This window comes from Scyliorhinus canicula, chromosome 21, assembly GCF_902713615.1.
Source record: "Scyliorhinus canicula chromosome 21, sScyCan1.1, whole genome shotgun sequence".
Taxonomy (NCBI): Eukaryota; Metazoa; Chordata; class Chondrichthyes; order Carcharhiniformes; family Scyliorhinidae; genus Scyliorhinus; species Scyliorhinus canicula.
The window spans coordinates 13,414,090-13,432,098 of NC_052166.1; the positions used below are offsets into that span (position 1 = coordinate 13,414,090).

General features: G+C 50.4%; 1 protein-coding gene across 3 annotated transcripts in view; it reads right to left on the reverse strand.

Moving 5' to 3' along the window:
- Positions 1–18,009, reverse strand: part of exd3 (exonuclease 3'-5' domain containing 3) — a 617,516-nt gene that overhangs the window by 172,824 nt on the left and 426,683 nt on the right. For all 3 annotated transcript variants that reach the window (XM_038781915.1, XM_038781916.1, XM_038781914.1), the window contains one exon: positions 3,312–3,365. In XM_038781915.1, the coding sequence (XP_038637843.1) occupies positions 3,312–3,365 (54 nt within the window). The remainder of the gene's footprint in view (positions 1–3,311; positions 3,366–18,009) is intronic.

An 18,009-nucleotide genomic window follows, 5' to 3' on the forward strand; every position in this document is an offset into this window, starting at 1 on the left:
CGGGATTGGGAGGGGGTTCCATAGGTACAACATTTCCAGTTCGGTGGGGTGGGTGAAAGCTGATCTGACAAGGTGGGGTGATCTCCCTCTGTCACTGGTGGCTCGGGTACAGGCGGTTAAAATAACATAAGAACTAGGAGCAGGAGTAGGCCATCTGGCCCCTCGAGCCTGCTCCGCCATTCAATGAGATAATGGCTGATTTTTTGTGGACTCAGCTCCACTTTCCGGCCTTAACACCATAACCCTTAATCCCTTTATTCTTCAAAAATGTGTTGCCTCGATTTCTGTTTATTTTCCAATGCCTGCCGATTTTCCTGCCAAAGGCATTTTTTTGAGAGATTGAAGGGATGATTACCTCGTTCATATGGAGAGGGAAGGTGGCCAGAATTAGAAAGGTGCTACTATAGAGAGGAAGGCCGGCAGGGGGTTTGGGTCATCCGAACCTGATGTATTATTATTGGGCGGCAAATGTGGAGAAGGTATGGATCTGGGTCAGAGGGGTTGATTCTCAGTGGGGCAGAATGGAGGAGAATTTGTGTAGGGGGTCGGGATTGAAGGCGTTAGCAATAGGCCGCTCCTGACGGCCCCGGGGAAATACTCAGGGAGTCCAGTAGTCATAGCTTCCTTGAGAATTTGGAGGCAGTTTCGCCAGCATTTCGGGTTGGGGGCAGAGTCAAGGGAAATGCCGATTCAGGGAAACCATACAGTTAAGCCAGGGCAGTGGGATGGAAATTTTCAGAGATGGGAGGAGAAAGGAATTAGGACACTAAAGGATTTGTTTCTTGAGGGTTGGTTTGCAGGATTGAAGGAGCTGGGACAGAAGTATGGGCTGGAGCTGGAGGAAATATTTAGATACATGCATGTACGAGACTTTGCCAGAAAGGAGATAGAGAGCTTCCTGGTAGAGCCGGCCTCTACATTGCTGGAGGAGTGCTGACGACTGGGAGACAGGAGAAGGGGGTAGTGTCGGCGGTTTACGTGCTATTTAATAATAATAATCTTTTTATTGTCACAAGTAGGCTTACATTAACACGGCAATGAAATTACTGTGAAAAGCCCCTCGTCACCACGTTCTGGCGCCTGTTCGGGTACACGTAGGGAGAATTCAGAATTCTCAGCTGATACGGGAATTGAACCCGCGTTGCTGGCCTTGTTCTGCATCACAAACCAGTCGTCTAGCCCACTGAGCTTTGGAAGAGGAGAAGGCACCGCTGGACATTGCCTCCACAGATGCTGACGACAAGGGAACAGGAGAAGGGGGTTGTGTCAGCGGTTTACGGAGCTATTTTGGAAGAGGAGAAGGCACCACTGGAAGGGATCAAATCAAAGTGGGAGGAAGAGTTGGGAGAGGATATGGAGGAGGGGGTCTGGTGTGAGGTGCTCCGGAGGGTGAACGCCTCCACCTCGTGCGCGAGGTTGGGGCTGACACAGCTGAAGGTGGTATATAGAGCACACCTCACAAGGGCGAAGATGAGCCGGCTCTTTGAGGGGGTAGAAGATGTGTATGAGCGTTGTGGGGGGGCCCCGCAAACCACGTTCATATGTTTTGATTCTGTCCAAAATTACTGGAAGGAGTGTTTCGGGTAATCTCTAAAGAGGTGCACGTGAAACTGGACCTGGGCCCTCGGGAGGCCATATTCGATATGTCGGACCAGCCGGGGTTGGAAACGGGTGCAGAGGCAAATGTTGTAGCCTTCAACTCGTTGATCACCCGAAGGCGGATCCTGTTGGAATTGAGAGCAGCCTCTCTACCCCGTGCCCTGGTGTGGGGACCTGCTGGAATTCTTAACTCTCGAAAAGGTCAAATTTGAACTGAGGGGAAGGACAGAGGGGTTCTACAATTCATGGGCGTTATTCATTATGCACTTTCAAGAATTGGATTACATTGAATATTAGGGGGTGGGGGGTGGGGGTTTGGGAGGGGGGCGACTGATTATGTGTCAATGGTGACTGGGTGATTCCTGATTCCTTTTTGTCATTTGTTTATGTTATGTTTATGTTGCAAAACCAGACTTCATCTCAGACCTCAATCAAAACTCCATTTCTGATGACAGCTGTTTGAAACCATAATCGTACTCTGAAACCACAACCTTCCCACACAGTAATTATGCATGCATACTGTCCACTGACCGCACGTTACCATAGAATTCTTACAGTGCAGAAGGCGACCATTTGGGCCATCGAGTCTGCAGCGATATTGCCCCATATACCCATTGTAACCACATACCATGTGCTGATCACAGAGTGCACACAGGATGCATGCACTGCCTTGATGGCACAATGCCTGCTGCTGCATATTGACTGTGTACTGCATGCACACTGCCTGCCAACCATATGCTGCCATATGCTATCCACTGCCCAGAAAACACAACCATTGTATTTTTGAAAATAAATTAGGGGACATGGGGTGGTTTCTGGACGAGCTGCAATTTCCCCAGGTGGAGGAAGCAAAGAGGCAGGCGTTGGAGGAGCCCCTGGGGCTGAGGGAGGTGCTGGATAGTAACAGGGGTATGAAGTCGGGGAAGGCCCTTGAGCCGGATGGGTACCCGGCAGAATTTAATGAGGAATTTGCAGTGGACCTGGCACCACATCTGTTGGGAGCGTTTAATGAAGCACTGGAGAAGGGGGAGTTGCCGGAGGCGATGAAGCCGGCAGTAATCACACTAATCCCCAAAAAAGGGAAGGATCTGGTGGAATGTGGGTCGTATAGACCTATATCACTATTGAACACGGATGTGAAAGTATTGGCTAAGTTGTTGGCGGGGAGGATGGAGGATTGTGTCCCGGGGGTGGTTGCAGAAGATCAAACAGGCTTCGTGAAGGGCAGGCAGCTCACGAGTAATATAAGACGGCTGTTGAATGTGGTGATGAATCCGTCAAGAGCTCTGGTACCGGAGGTGGTGGTGTCCATGGACGCGGAGAAAGCATTTGATTGGGTGGAGTGGCGGTACTTGTTCGAAGTTTTGGGAAGGTTTGGGTTTGGGCCGAGATTTGTCGCATGGTGCGGTTGGTGTATGTGGCACCAAGAGCGAGGGTGAGGACGAATGATAGAGCTCACGAAGCTTTGACTTACACAGGGGTACGAGGCAGGGGTGCCCGCTCTCGTCGCTGCTGTTTGCGCTGGCCATAGAGCCATTGGCGATGGCTCTCAGGGGGTCGGCAGAGTGGCAGAGGATAATGAGAGGACAGAGGGAGCATCGGGTGTCGCTCTATGCCGATGACCTCTTGCTGTATGTTTTGGATCCTCGGCACCGTGAGGTAGCAGTGCTAACCACTGCGCCACCCTGTAGTGTGATAATATGAGCACTTACCGTCTGGTAGGGTAAGCCACAGGTCAGAATAAATCTGTTTTCTTTGCGAGCAATCTGAAAAAAAGAAAGGGGGACATGTTATTGATATTTCAGAACATAGCTGAATGTCTATTGTCAGAAAATGGTATGTCACACTTCATCACAAAGCGGTAGGCAGTGTTCCTGCAGTTGATTAGATCAATCTCTACTCTCATGCATACTGTTTTAACAGCACATCTTACAAAATATTACAAAGTATTTACAACACAAATTTCTGCACACTGAATGCTCTGCCCTATGTACTGTTCTCCACAAATTAAATCTTCTGCCCCCCAATATACTGTTCTCTGAGGCGTATCCTTTACCCATCTATATACTGTTCTCTGTACCATATATTTTCTACCCTCACATATACTGCTCCATCTGCAGTATTTACTCTATTCTCCTATATACTATTACCTATATGTATGCCTAACTTATATATTATCTGTACAGTATATTCTCTACCCTCCTATATACTGTTCTCCAAGTGAATTGGGCAGAGGTGTTTAGACCTTGGAAGTGAAAGGAACGCTCTCTCTCTCTCTCCTGTTCGCTGAAGTGAAAGAAACGCTTTATTGTTCTGAAAGCAGTGTGCCCGGCACATCCTTTGCTGTGAACTTAGAATGATGCTGAGTCTGCAGAGATGGTAGACCATCTTGCCAGAGAAAACCATCTCAAGTACCACCAAAATGAAAGCAGAACTTCAGAAAGACACTGTACCAGAAATCATCCCAGTGCATCAAAGATCTTTAACCTTTTATTTTTATTAATATTTCCTGTTAAATCTCCTTTGCACCCTTTCCAATGCTTCCACATCCTTCCTATAGTGAGGGGACCAGAACTGCACAATACTCCAAATGTGGTCTCACCAGGGTCATGTACAGTTGCAGCATAACCCTGTGGCTCTTAAACGCAAGCCCCCTGTTAATAAACGCTAACACACTAAAGGCCTTCTTCACAGCTCTATCCACTTGAGTGGCAACTTCCAGAGAGCTGTGGACATGAACCCCAAGATCTCTCTGTTCCTCCACATTCCTCAGAACCCTGCCATTGACCCTGTAATCCGTATTCAAATTTTTCCTACCAAAATGAATCACCTCGCACTTATCAGGGTTAAACTCCATCTGCCATTTTGTGGCCCAGCTCTGCATCCTATCAATGTCTCTTTGCAGCCTACAACAGCCCTCCACCTCATCCACTACTCCACCAATCTTGGTGTCATCAGCAAAATTTACTGACCCACCCTTCAGCCCCCTCCTCCAAGTCATTGATAAAAATCACAAGAATAAGAATCTGATAAGAATCAAGATAGATTGGTGACAGTGAGAGGGTCTGGGAGGAAGCAGTCAGTGCAGGGATCCTCTGTGGTTGCTCCCCTCAGAAACAAGTATACCGCTTTGGATACTGTTGAGGGGGTCAATTTACCAGACGCAAGCCACGGTGAACGAGTCTCCAGCACTGAGTCCGTCCCTGTGGCTCAGAACGGAAGGAGGGAGAGCAGGAGAGCATTAGTTATTGGGGACTCGATAGTTAGAGGGACAGACAGACGGTTCTGTGGCAACGAAAGAGACTCACAGGTGGTTTGTTGCCTCCTGGGTGCCAGGGTCCGTGACGTCTCGGACCATGTTTTAAAAATCCTTAAGTGGGAGGGGGAACAGTCACAAGTCGTGGTACACATCGGTACCAACTACATAGGTAAGAGAAGGGATGGGGATTTAAAACAGGAATTTAGGAAGCTGAGAGCCAGGACAAACCATGTTGTCATCTCTGGTTTGTGGCCAGTGCCACGTGCTGGCGAGTTGAGGAACAGGGAGAGAGTGCAGACAAACACGTGGTTGCAGGGATGGTGTAGGAGGGAGGGTTTCAGTTACATGGATAATTGGAGCGCATCCTGGGGAAGGTGGGACCTGTACAGACAGGACGGTTTGCACCTGAACCAGAGGGGCACCAATATCCTGGGAGGGAACCAGAGGGGGTTTAAACTAATTTGTCAGGGGGATGGGAAAACAACTGTAGTCCAGAAGCCAATGTTGAGAGTAGTGAGCAACTGAGGAGGGTATCAAGGTCACAGGAGTGTACCGGCAGAGAGGAAGGTGGTTTGAAGTGTGTCTACTACAATGCAAGGAGCATCCGGAATAAGGTATGTGAACTTGGAGCGTGGATTGGTACTTGGGACTACAATGTTGTGGGCATTACGGAGACATGGTTAGAACAGGGACAGGAATGGTTGTTGGAAGTTATGAGATATAGATGTTTCAGTAAGAACAGAGAAGGTGGTAAAAGAGGTGGAGGAGTAGCATTGTTAATCAAGGATAGTTTAACGGCTGCAGAAAGGCAGTTCGAAGGGGATCTGCCTACTGAGGTAATATGGGCTGAAGTTAGAAATAGGAAAGGAGAGGTCACATTGTTAGGAGTTTTCTATAGGCCCCCAAATAGTAATAGAGATGTGGAGGAAGAAATTGCAAAACAGATTATGGATAGGTGTGGAGGTCACAGGGTAGTTGTCATGGGTGACTTTAACTTTCCAAATATTGATTGGAACCTCTATAGGTCGAACAGTTTGGATGGGGCAGTTTTTGTACAGTGTGTGCAGGAGGGTTTCCTGACACAATATGCAGATAGGCCGACAAGAGGTGGGGCCACATTGGATTTTGTACTGGGTAATGAACCGGGCCAAGTGTTAGATTTGTTTGTGGGAGAGCACTTTGGAGATAGTGACCACAATTCGGTGACTTTCACTATTGCAATGGAGAGGGATAGGGCCATACGGCAGGGCAAGGTTTATAATTGAGGGAGGGGTAATTGTGATGCGATTAGGCAAGAATTAGGGAGCATAAGATGGGAACAGAAGCTGTCAGGGAAAGGCATAAATGAAAAGTGGAGCTTGTTCAAGGAACAAATACAGCGTGTCCTTGATAGGTATGTCCGTGTCAGGCAGGGAGGAAATGGCCGTGAGAGGGAACCATGGTTCACAAAAGAGGTTGAACGTCTTGTCAAGAGGAAAAAGGAAGCGTGTATAAGGATGAGAAAACATCCTTTGCATGTCATTGCAAAACCTGATTCCTAAAAACTTTTTAGGACACTACGGGCAATTTAGCATGGCCAATCCACCTAACCCGCACATCTTTGGACTGTGGGAGGAAACCGGAGCACCCGGAGGAAATCCACGCACACACGGGGAGGACGTGCAGACTCCGCACAGACAGTGACCCAGCCGGGAATCGAACCTGGGACCCTGGAGCTGTGAAGCATTTATGCTAACCACCATGCTACCGTGCTGCCCTCGTGCTGCCCTATCGTGGGCCATAGCAGAGAACAATCAGAACAGGGAGGTCTCACCCTCCACGTTCTGGGAAGTACGTACTAAGAGGGGAAATCATCACTTTCAAAGCGTGAAGAGATAGGGAGGAAAGGGCTAGGCAGCAGCTGGTCGACTCCATACTGGAGGTAGACAGTAGATACTCTGAGGCCCCGACCGTAGAGCTCCTGGTGGAGAGGAAAGAGTTACAAAGGAACTTTGATCGGCGCTCCACCAGGAAAGCAGTGCTTCAATTCCACCAAGCACGTGGGACCCTATACGAACACGGAGACAAAGCCAGCCTGCTGGCACACCAGCTGAGAAAGCAGACAGCCACCAAAGAAATTGCACAGATCAGGAATACTAGAGGCGCATTACAAACAGAGCCAGAAAAGATCAACAAGGCATTCAGGGCCTTTTACCAAGGGCTGTAAACCTCAGACCCCCAAGGGAGGAGTCTGGGATGAAACGGTTCCTTGATGGACTGGACATACCAGTCGTGGGGGAGGGCAGAAAACGGGGCCACTAGCACTGAGAGAGATCATGGACAGCATTCGCTCCATGCAGGCGGGGAAGGCACCGGGACCGGATGGATTCGCGACAGCACTGGCCCCGCACCTGCGGGAGATATTCACAGACTCACTGGCCAAGGGCACACTGCCACCCACGCTAGCACAGGCCTCAATCTCGCTGATACCTAAGAAAGATAAAGACCCAACGGAATGTGGGTCATACAGACCCATCTCACTGCTGAACGCAGACGCCAAAATACTGGCCAAGATTCTAGCCAAAAGGCTGGAAGACTGCATGCCAGAGGTGGTAGCAGAAAACCAGGCGGACTTTGTCAAAGGTAGACAGCTGACCTCCAACATCAGGCGCCTGCTGAACGTGATAATGACCCCCTCCGGGGAGAGAACACCAGAGGTGATCATCTCCCGAGACGCAGAAAAGGCCTTCGACAGGGTCGAATGGAAATACCTCAGAGAGGTACTGGAGCGGTTCGGGCTTGGAACAGGATTCATCTCCTGGGTAAAACTCCTATAAAACATTCCCCTGGCAAGTATACAGACAAATAACACCAACTCCCGATACTTCCAGCTGCACAGGGGCACCAGACAAGGGTGCCCACTGTTCCCGCTGCTGTTCGCCCTAGCGATCGAGCCACTGGCAATTGCGCTCAGAGCAGCAAAAGGCTGGAGGGGGATCTGAAGGGGTGGCAGAGAGCACAGAGTCTCACTCTATGCAGATGACCTGCTCCTCTACATTTCGGGCCCACAAAGAAGCATGGACGGAATCATTGCGCTCCTGAAAGAGCTTGCCGCCTTCTTGGGCTACAGACACAACATGAGCAAAAGCGAGATCTTCCCGGTCCACCCACAAGTAGGTGGGACAGCACGAACGGGACTGCCGTTTAAACAAGCCCGACTCAAATTTCACTACCTGGGGATCCAAATAGCCCACGACCGGAAAGAGATCCACAAATGGAACCTCACCAGCCTGACGGAGGAAGTAAAAAAGGACCTGCAAAGATGGAACACACTGCCACTCACCCTTGCGGGGAGAGTCCAGATGATCAAAATGAACGTTTTGCCCAGGTACCTCTTCCTATTCAGATCCATCCCGATCTACATCCACAAGGCCTTTTTCAAAGCATCAGACAAACTGATCATGGCTTTCATATGGGGGGGGGGGGGGGGGGGGGGGGGGGTGCGGTACAGAATGCGAGGATCCCAATAAAGGTTCTACAAAAAACAAAATCAAGGGGAGGGCTAGCCCTCCCAAACCTACAATTCTACCACTGGGCGGCGACGGCCGAGCGAATAAGGGGATGGATCAAGGAGCCAGAAGCCGAGTGGGTGCGCGCAGAAGAGGCCTCCTGAATGGGGACCTCCCTCCGGGCCTTCAGTACGGCGGCACTCCCATCCCCACCCAAAAAACACTCCAGCAGCCCGGTGGTGATAGCCACCTTCCAGTCCTGGAACCAGCTACGGCAGCAATTTGGCCTGACCAAAATGTCGGACAAGGCTCCCATCTGCAACAACCATAGGTTCACACCAGCACTGACTGACGCCATCTTCAAAAGGTAGAGACAGGACGAGTGGACACCGACAGTCAGGGACCTATACACCGACGGCAGGGTCGCGACACCGGACGAACTGATGGAGAAATTCCAGCTGGCCAGGGGGAACGAGCTAAGGTACCTGCAGCTCAGAAACCTCCAATAAAGGAGACAAGGACTTACCCACAACCGCCACGACAGACATTACTGGAAGAGTTACTGGACGCAAGCATATTAGAGAGAGGAAACTGTAGCGACATGTATGACCGACTGGTAGAAAGGCCGACACCGTACTGGATGCAACAAGAAGATACTAGACGATCAGAGGATTAGATAGGGTGGACAATGAGAGCCTTTTTCCTTGGATGGTGATGTCTAGCACGAGGGGACATAGCTTTAAATTGAGGGGAGATATATACAGGACAGATGTCAGAGGTAGTGTGATGGTGTACGAAGTAACTAATGGCATTCTGGGAAAACCGGTTAACTTTTGGTACAATGTAAGAAAAGCCAAGCTCTCATAACCTAAATCCTGCATTGAAAGCAGAAAAGGTCAAGTTGTCCCGAAAACTGGCTGGCTCTGTAAACTTGATAAAACTAACTCGTCACATCCCAAAGCAGTCTAAATATGACAAGATAGGCCAGAACTCATCTCTTACGATACTTAAACAAGTCTGCTCCGTTTCTTAAACATGCGATCAAAAGACAAGATAATGATATGAGACCCCGAGTCCTCAAAGGTCAGCAAGGTGACGCCAGTTTTATGATATTGCTTATGTTTTACTTCTGATCAAATTCCTGACAAAGCTGTATTCACGTAATCTTGATTCATATACTGTATAAATATTGTCCTATTTCTCTGTAACAGCGCAGACTTAGGAAGGATCCAGCAGTTTGTATTTGACTGCTCTCCGACTCCAAGTTTCAGCCATCGCAAATAAAGCTTTGTTTTGTTTTATTAACGAGCGTTGTTGAATCTTTCTATCACAGTCCAGAAGCGGGAAGAATATTAACTACAACAGTAGGTTCTTTACTCAGAGAGTAGTAAGGGTGTGGAATACCCTGCCTGCAACAGTAGTGGACTCACCAACACTAAGGGCATTCAAATGGTCATTGGATAGACATATGGATGATAAGGGAATAGTGTAGATGGGAATTAGAGGGGTTTCACAGGTCGGTGCAACATCAAGGGCCGAAGGGCCTGTACTGCGCTGTAATGTTCTATGTTCTATGAAATAGGAGGAGGACCTGGGGATCGAGACAGGGTGGGGACTCTGGAGCGAAGCACTGCATATGGTCAACTCCACCTCCACCTGCGCAAGGCTCAGCCTGACGCAGCTAAAAGTGGTACATAGAGTCCACTGAACAAGATCCCGTATTAGTAGGTTCTTCCCGGAGGTGGAGGATACATGTGAACGGTGCCAAGGAGGTCCGGCCAACCACGCCCACATGTTCTGGTCTTGCCCCACTGCCTTCTTTAAGGCAATGTTCAAAGTGGTGGGGGTGAGGGTGGAGCCATGCCCGAAAGTGGCGGTCTTCGGGGTTTCAGACCAGCCCAAGCTATTTCTGGGGAGGAGGGATCGCCGGTGTAGAATCCTGTTCGGCTGGAACTCAGCAGCATCACCTAAAGCTGCAGACTGGCTGTCCGACCTCGCGGAATCTCTCCAAATGGAGAAAATTAAATTCGCCATCAGAGGGTCAGACGATGCTTCCACAGAACGTGGGGGCCATTCACCCAATTGTTCCGGGAATTGTTTGTGGCCAACGAACAAGCAGAAGAATACCCAGGTAGCCAAGAATCAGGGGAAAGCAGCCAAAGCATGAGAGGGGGAGATAGAACGGGAGAGGGCGGGGGGGGGGGGGGGGGGGGGGGGGGGGGGGGGCCTGGACAACTCATTCTAGAGGAAGGAAAGGCGAACCACGGAGGGGTGGGGTGGCAGCGTGCACGAGAAGACAACGGCGGCAAAACCTGACCGGGAGAAGCGAGGGGCAACACCGGCACCAGACCCACTCGAGGATAGCCCTCCGGAAGTGCCTCGCTGGCACAAACGGATGCCTACTTACATCATACCCTGTGTACATAACGCCAAAATATACTCTGTTCAAAAATCCAATTAAAAACATTGATTTAAAAAAAGGACCGCGGAATAAAGATGGAGAGACACTGAAATACAAATAGGAATCTCGGGAGGACCGTCATCTTCACCGTTTGCACCCTCCCAGCCAAAGACAACGGAAGCACGTTCCACCTCCGAAAATCGTCCTTCATTTGGTCCACCAGTCGGGCCAGATTCAATTCATGCAGCCGGTCCCATTCCTGCACCATTTGAATGCCTCGGTACCTAAAGCTTCCCTTTACTAATCTAAATGGCAGCTCTCCCAGTCGCCTCTCCTGTCCCCTCGCCTGGACCACAAACATCTCACACTTTCCCATATTAATCTTATACCCCGAAAACCGGCCAAATTCCCCTGGAGTCCTCATGATTTCTTCCATCCCCTCTATTGGGTCAGAAACGTACAGAAGCAGGTCATCCGCATAGAGCAAAACCCTGTGCTCCCCCCAGCCCCCTGGCCAGTCCATTCGAGGCTCTCAGAGCAATTGCCAACTGCTCTATAGCCAGCGCAAACAACAGCGGGGAGAGGGGGCATCCCTGTCTCGTCCCCCAGTGCAGTCTAAAATAGTCCGAAGTCGTCCTGTTCGTCCGTACACTTGCCACAGGAGCCTGGTACAGCAACCTGACCCAGTCAATAAAGCCCCGCCTGAATCTGAACTGTCCCAGTATCTTCACAGATAATCCCATTCTACCCGATCAAAAGCTTTTTCTGCATCCACTGTGATCACTACCTCCACTACCTACCTTCCGGGGGCATTGTGATCACACTAAACAGCTGCCCTTAACAAACACTGTCTGGTCCTCCCCAATAACATCCGGAACACAATCCTCGATCCTGGAGGACAAAAGTTTGGCAAGCAACTTGGCGTCAACATTCAACAGGGAGATGAGCCTGTAGGACCCACACAGCTCCGGGTTCTTGTCCCGCTTAAGAATCAGCAAAATTGTTGCCTGAGACATCATCGGGGGCAATACCCCTCTTTCCCTTGCCTCATTGAACATCCTCAACTACACCGGCCCCAAGATCCCTGAGAACTTTTATATAAAACTCCATTAGGTAATCGCCTGGACCAGGGGCCTTACCCGCCTGCATGGCCTTCAAACTCTCCACTATCTGCTCCAGCCTGATTCGGGCCCCCAACCCTTCTACCCACTCCCCTTCCACCTTTGGGAAATTCAGCCCCTCCAGCCCTGTAGGTAGTTCCGACCTGTACAGCCTACCGTAGAAATCCCTAAACGCCTTATTCACCCCTGCTGAATCGCCAACCAGGTTCCCAACTTTACTTTCCCTATCTCCCTAGCTGCACCCCGCTTCCTAAGCTGCTGTGCAGGCATTCTGCTGGCCTTCTCTCCATGTTCATAGATCACCCCCCTCGCCTTTCTCAGCTGCTCCACCGCCTTCCCTGTGGTCAGCAAGCTAAACTCCGCTTGTAACCTCCGCCGTTCCCTTAAAAGCCCTGCCTCTGGGGTCTCTGCATACCTCCTATCGATCTGTAGTAACTCCTTTACCAGTCGGCCATCTCCGCCCTGTCCACTTTCTCCCTATGGGCGCGGATCGAGATCAGCTTCCCCCCAACCACCGCCTTCAGTGCTTCCCAGACCACTGCTGCTGAAATTTCCCCCGTGTCATTGACCTGCAGGTAGCTCTGAATACACTTCCTCAGCCGCGCGCACACCCTTCGTCAGCCAAAAGTCCCACATCCAACCTCCAGTGCTGGCGTGATTACTGTCTTTACTAACCTGCAGGTCAACCTAGTGCGGAGCATGGTCTGAGATTGTAATCGCCGAGTACCCCGTGTCCACCACCCCAGCCAGCAAGGCCCTGCTCAAAATAAAGAAATCAATCCGGGAATACACTGTATGCATGTGAGTAGAAGGAGAACTCCTTCACCCTCGGCTACATAAATCTCCATGGATCCACCCCTCCATCTGCTCCATGAACCCTTTTAGTTCCTTTGCCATTGCTGCCCGTTTTCAAGCTTGACCGGTCCAAGCCAGGGTCCATAACTGTATTGAAGTCCCCTCCCATGACCAACCTGTGCGAGTCCAGGTCCGGTATCTTCCCCAGCATCCTCTTTATAAACTCCACGTCATCCCAATTTGGCACATACACATTTACCAATACCACCTGCACCCCCTCCAGTTTCCCACTGACCATAATGTACCGACCTCCCACCTCCGAGACTATCTACCCGCCTCAAACACCACCTGCTTATTGATCGGGATCGCGACCCCTCTAGTCTTTGAATCTAGTCCCGAGTGAAAGATCTGACTGACCCAGCCTTTCCTCAGTCTCACCTGGTCCGTAACTCTAAGGTGCGTCTCCTGCAACATTACCATGTCCGCCTACAATCCCCAAAGATGCGCGAACACACGTGCCCTTTTGACCGGCGCATTTAACCCTTGAATATTCCAGGTGATCAGCCTAGTTGGGGGGCTCATTGCCTGCCCCCCCCCCCCCCCCCCCACCCCCGATCAGCCATCCCCTTTTTTAGGCCCGTGCTCCGCACCTCCACCGGTCCATCCCCAGGCAGCCCCCGCCCCCAACCTCCTCACTGTCCCTCAGCCCAAGTCCCTCCCTTGTCAGCAGAACATTCACCCCCCCCCCTCCCCCCCTAGTAACAGCACCCTGTAGCTCAACCCCTTTACTAAAACCAAACATGTGCACACCCCCACTGCGCTTCCGAGAGCTAGCTCACCGAGCTAGTTTGGTGGCCCCCATCCCCGGCGCCAGATAGTCTCCCACCTATTGTTCCCCCCCCCCCCCCCCCCCCCCCCCCCCGCTCATACAAGCAAACTCCAACATCAAACAATCCCCACACAATTGCCCAACAGAAAAACACCAAGATCAAAACAAGCACACCTCCAACCCCCAGCAGTGCAAATGAAAACCTTAACTCGCTCAGCTCTACCGCTGGTTCTAAATCAATGCAAATGACATCACAAACAACTTCCACGAAACACAAAATGGGGAACTTTTTACAAAATCAGGGAAACAAAAAGAAAAAACAAAAACATGAATGTTGCAGCCAAGTTCAAAAGTTCTCAATCCATCACCAGCCCTTTCTTTTTCGCATAGTCCAACGCGTCCTCAGTCGAAGTGCTGATCCTCATGCGTGACCCAGAGACGGGCTGGGTATAACAGTTCAAACTTCATCTTTTCCTTAAAAAGGATCGACCTGATCTGGTTGAAGCTTGCTCTCCCCCTGGCCACCTCTACATTCAGGTCCTGGTAACCCCGCAGGATGCTATTGTCGCATTTCCAGCTCCGTGTCTGCTTGGCCCACTGTGGAATGGGCTCCTTATCCGAGAACCTGTGGAATCTCACCACCTTGGGGGGGTCTTCCATTCGCGGCTTCCTCGTGAGTGCTCTGTGAGCCCTATCCACCTCCAAGGGCCGGGAAAATTCCCCATCCCCCAGCAGCTTCACAAACATGTCTGCGATGTACACCCCAGCATCCGCTCCTTCGGACCCCTCCGGGAGCCCGACAACCTTTAGGTTCTGCCGGCGGGACCTATTTTCTAGGTCATCCACCTTCTCCAGGAGCTTCTTCTGCTGGTCTCTCAGCAATCCCACCTCCAGCTCCACCGCCGTCTAATGTTCCTCCTACTCAGCCAGCGCCTTCTCCACCTTCTGGATCGCCCAATCCTGGGCATTCAATCTGTGCTCCAGCCGCTCAATCGAGCGGGTCCAAGCAGTCCCGTTTCTGCATAGCATAGCCCTCCTGAATAAATTGCATCAGCTGCTCCATAGACTGCTGGGTCAACAAGCCAGAGTTCCGAACATCCGCCATGCTGTCTTCTGTTGCAGTTACAGCCCAAGCCTTCTCTACCTTTTTGTTTCTGCCCTTATGAACAGTTCTAGCCCTTCTCTCCATGCACCAAAGTGGGAATTCAGTAAACAATTGCCACTAACATCCGTTTTACAATTCAAGTCTGGTAGAAAAACGGAGGAAAGGTCCAAAAGTCCGTCCAGAGCAGGAGCCACCAAATGTGCGACTTACTCCTTCATAGCTGCCATCGGAAGTCCCAAGGGCCTTTTTCAAGCGAGTGAATAAGGTTATTTCAGGCTTTGTGTGGGTGGGTAAAACCCCGCGAGTGAAGAAAGTGTTGCACAGTCGGGGGAGGGTGGGTTGGCGCTGCCGAACTTCGGTAATTACTACTGGGCGGCTAATATAGCCATGATTAGGAAGTGGGTAGTGGGGGCGTGGTCAGCGTGGGAGTGGATGGAGGTGGCGTCATGTAAAGACACCAGTTTGGGAGCATTGATAATGGCACCTCGGCCTTTCTCGCCGGCCCGATTCTTCACAAGTCCGGTGGTGGTGGCGGCTCTGAGAATCTGGGGGCAGTGGAGGAGATATACGAGAGTGGAGGGAGCATCGGTTTGGACCCCAATTTATAATAATCCGGTTTGTACCGGGTAGGCTGGATGGTGGGTTCCGGAGATGGCAAAGGGCAGGAATTAGAAGGATGGGGGGTCTGTTTATAGATGGGAGATTCCCCAGCTTGAAAGCCTTGGAGGATAAATTTGAATTGCCAGCAGGGAATGGGTTTAGGTATCTGTAGGTGTGAGACTTCCTGAGAAAACAGGTGCCGGCCTTTCCGCTGCTGCCGCCATGGGGGATACAGGATAGAGTAGTCTCCAATATCTGGGTGGGAGAAGGGAAGGTTTCAGATATTAACCAGGAGCTTTCGGAGATGGAGGAAACTCCGGTGGAGAAGCTAAAGGGCAAGTGGGAGGACGAGCTAGGAGGAGAGATAGAAGCGGGTCTATGGGCGGATGCCCTAAGCAGGTTTAATACCTCCTCATCATGTGCCAGGCTTAGCCTAATACAATTTAAGGTTGTCCACCGGCACACATGACAGTGGCTAGGATGAGCAAGTTTTTTGGGGTAGAGGATAGGTGTGCGAGGTGGGCGGGAAGCATGTCCACATGTTTTGGGCATGCCCGGAGCTTAGAGGGTTTTGCTCATGTGCACGGTACTAAAAACACTGGTGGTGCCGAGTCCGGAGGTAGTGAAGAGTCTGGAGTGTCGGAAGAGCCAGGAGTTCAGGGGGCGAAAGAGATGGTAGCCCGGAGATGGATCTTGTTAATGTGGAGGGACTCGAAGCCCCCCCGAGTGTAGAGACCTGGGTTAGTGACACGGCTGGGTTTCTGAGTCTCGAGAAGATAACGTTCGCCTCAAGAGGGTCAATGGTTGGGTTCACCCGGAGGTGGCAGCCGTTCGTCGACTTTCTCGGGGAAAATTAAAATGGCATCAGATGCAGTATTCTGGGGGTGGGGGTGGTGATTATTGTTTTATGGTTGGGGGGTGTGAAGATTGGGATGGTGTGGAAATGTTTATTGTGCCATGTTTATGTCATTGCTATTATTATTATAAAAATTTTCAAATACCTTAATAAAAATATTTTTTAAAAAACAACCATACAACCCAAAGATGTGGATTGGCCACGTTAAATTGGCCCTTAATTGGCAAAAAAAATAATTGGCCCCTCTAAATTTATTTTGAAAAAAAGGAGGCCATTCAGCCCATCGAATCTGCACCGACCCTTTGAAAGACCATCCTACCTGGGCCCAATCCCCCGTCCTAATCCTGCAACCCCACACTAAGGGGCAATTTCTCATTGCCAATCTACCTAACCTGCACATCTTTGGACTGGGGGAGGAAACCGGAGCACCCGGAGGAAACCCATGCAGACACGGAGAGGATGTGCAAACTCCACACAGACACAGTGCTGACCATTGTGCCACCCATGTGTGGATCTGCTGTCGTACATCACTCATCTGTAGTCACAAGTACACACAGCCACTGGTTGAAAAAGAGCAAGCATGAAAAATAAATGATGTGGAGATGCCGGCGTTGGACTGGGGTGAGCACAGTAAGAAGTCTTACCACACCAGGTTAAAGTCCAACAGGTTTGTTTCAAACACTAGTTTTCGGAGCACTGCTCCTTCCTCAGGTGAATGAAGAGATATGTTCCAGAAACATATATACAGACAAAGTCAAAGATGCCAGACAATGCTTAGAATGCGAGCATTTGCAGGTAATTAAATCTTTACAGATTCAGAGACAGGGGTAACCCCAGGTTAAAGAGGTGTGAATTGTCTCAAGCCAGGACAGTTGGTAGGAATTTGCAAGCCCAGGCCAGATGGTGGGGGATGAATGTAATGCGACATGAATCCCAGGTCCCGGTTGAGGCCGCACTCATGTGTGCGGAACTTGGTGATACGTTTATGCTCGCCGATTCTGCGTTGTCGCGCGTCCTGAAGGCCGCCTTGGAGAACGCTTACCCGGAGATCAGAGGCTGAATGCCCTCGACTGCTGAAGTGTTTTATGTCAGGCAAGACTCTGTTGAATAGGGCATAATGCCACGAGAGGAGAGGTAAAATATGACTCCCCTGCCCGACCACCCCAAGTCTGACCGCAATAGAGTTTGTTATGAATTTGTAAGGATTTAACTAGCCTGTATGACTAAGACCACCGTGCCAAGGAATAAAAGCGGAGGCCCTATGGCAGCACAAATGGAACCAGCAAGCCACCATTAAAACAACTTCCTCATAAAATCAGTTTGTGTTGAATAAACTCGGTTTGTGTTGAATAAACTCGGCTTGTGTTGAATAAACTCGGCTTTTTCTCACTGGAACAGCGGAGATTGAGGGGCGACCTGATAGAGGTCTACAAAATTATGAGGGGCATAGACAGAGTGGATACTCAGAGGCTTTTTCTCAGGGTAGAGGAGTCAATTGCTAGGGGGTATAGGTTTCAGGTGCAAAGTTTAGAGGAGATGTACGAGGCAAGCTTTTTACACAGAGGGTAGTGGGTGCCTGAAACTCGCTGCCGGAGGAAATGGTGGAAGCAGGGATGATAGTGACGTTTAAGGGGCAGCGTGACAAATGCATGAATAGGATGGGAATAGAAGGATATGGACCCTGGAAGTGTAGAAGATTTTGGTTTAGACTGGCAGCATGGTCGGCGCAGGCTTGGAGGGCCGAAGGGCCTGTTCCTGTGCTGTACTTTTCTTTGTTCTTTGTTCCCCGACTGGAAGAAAACATTCCTGCCTGGTGATTGTTACGCGATGTCTGTTCATTCTTTGTCGCAGCGTCTGCATGGTCTCGCCGATGTACCACGCTTCGGGACATCCTTTCCTGCAGCGTATGAGATAGACAACATTGGCTGAGTCGCACGAGTATGTACCGCGTACCTG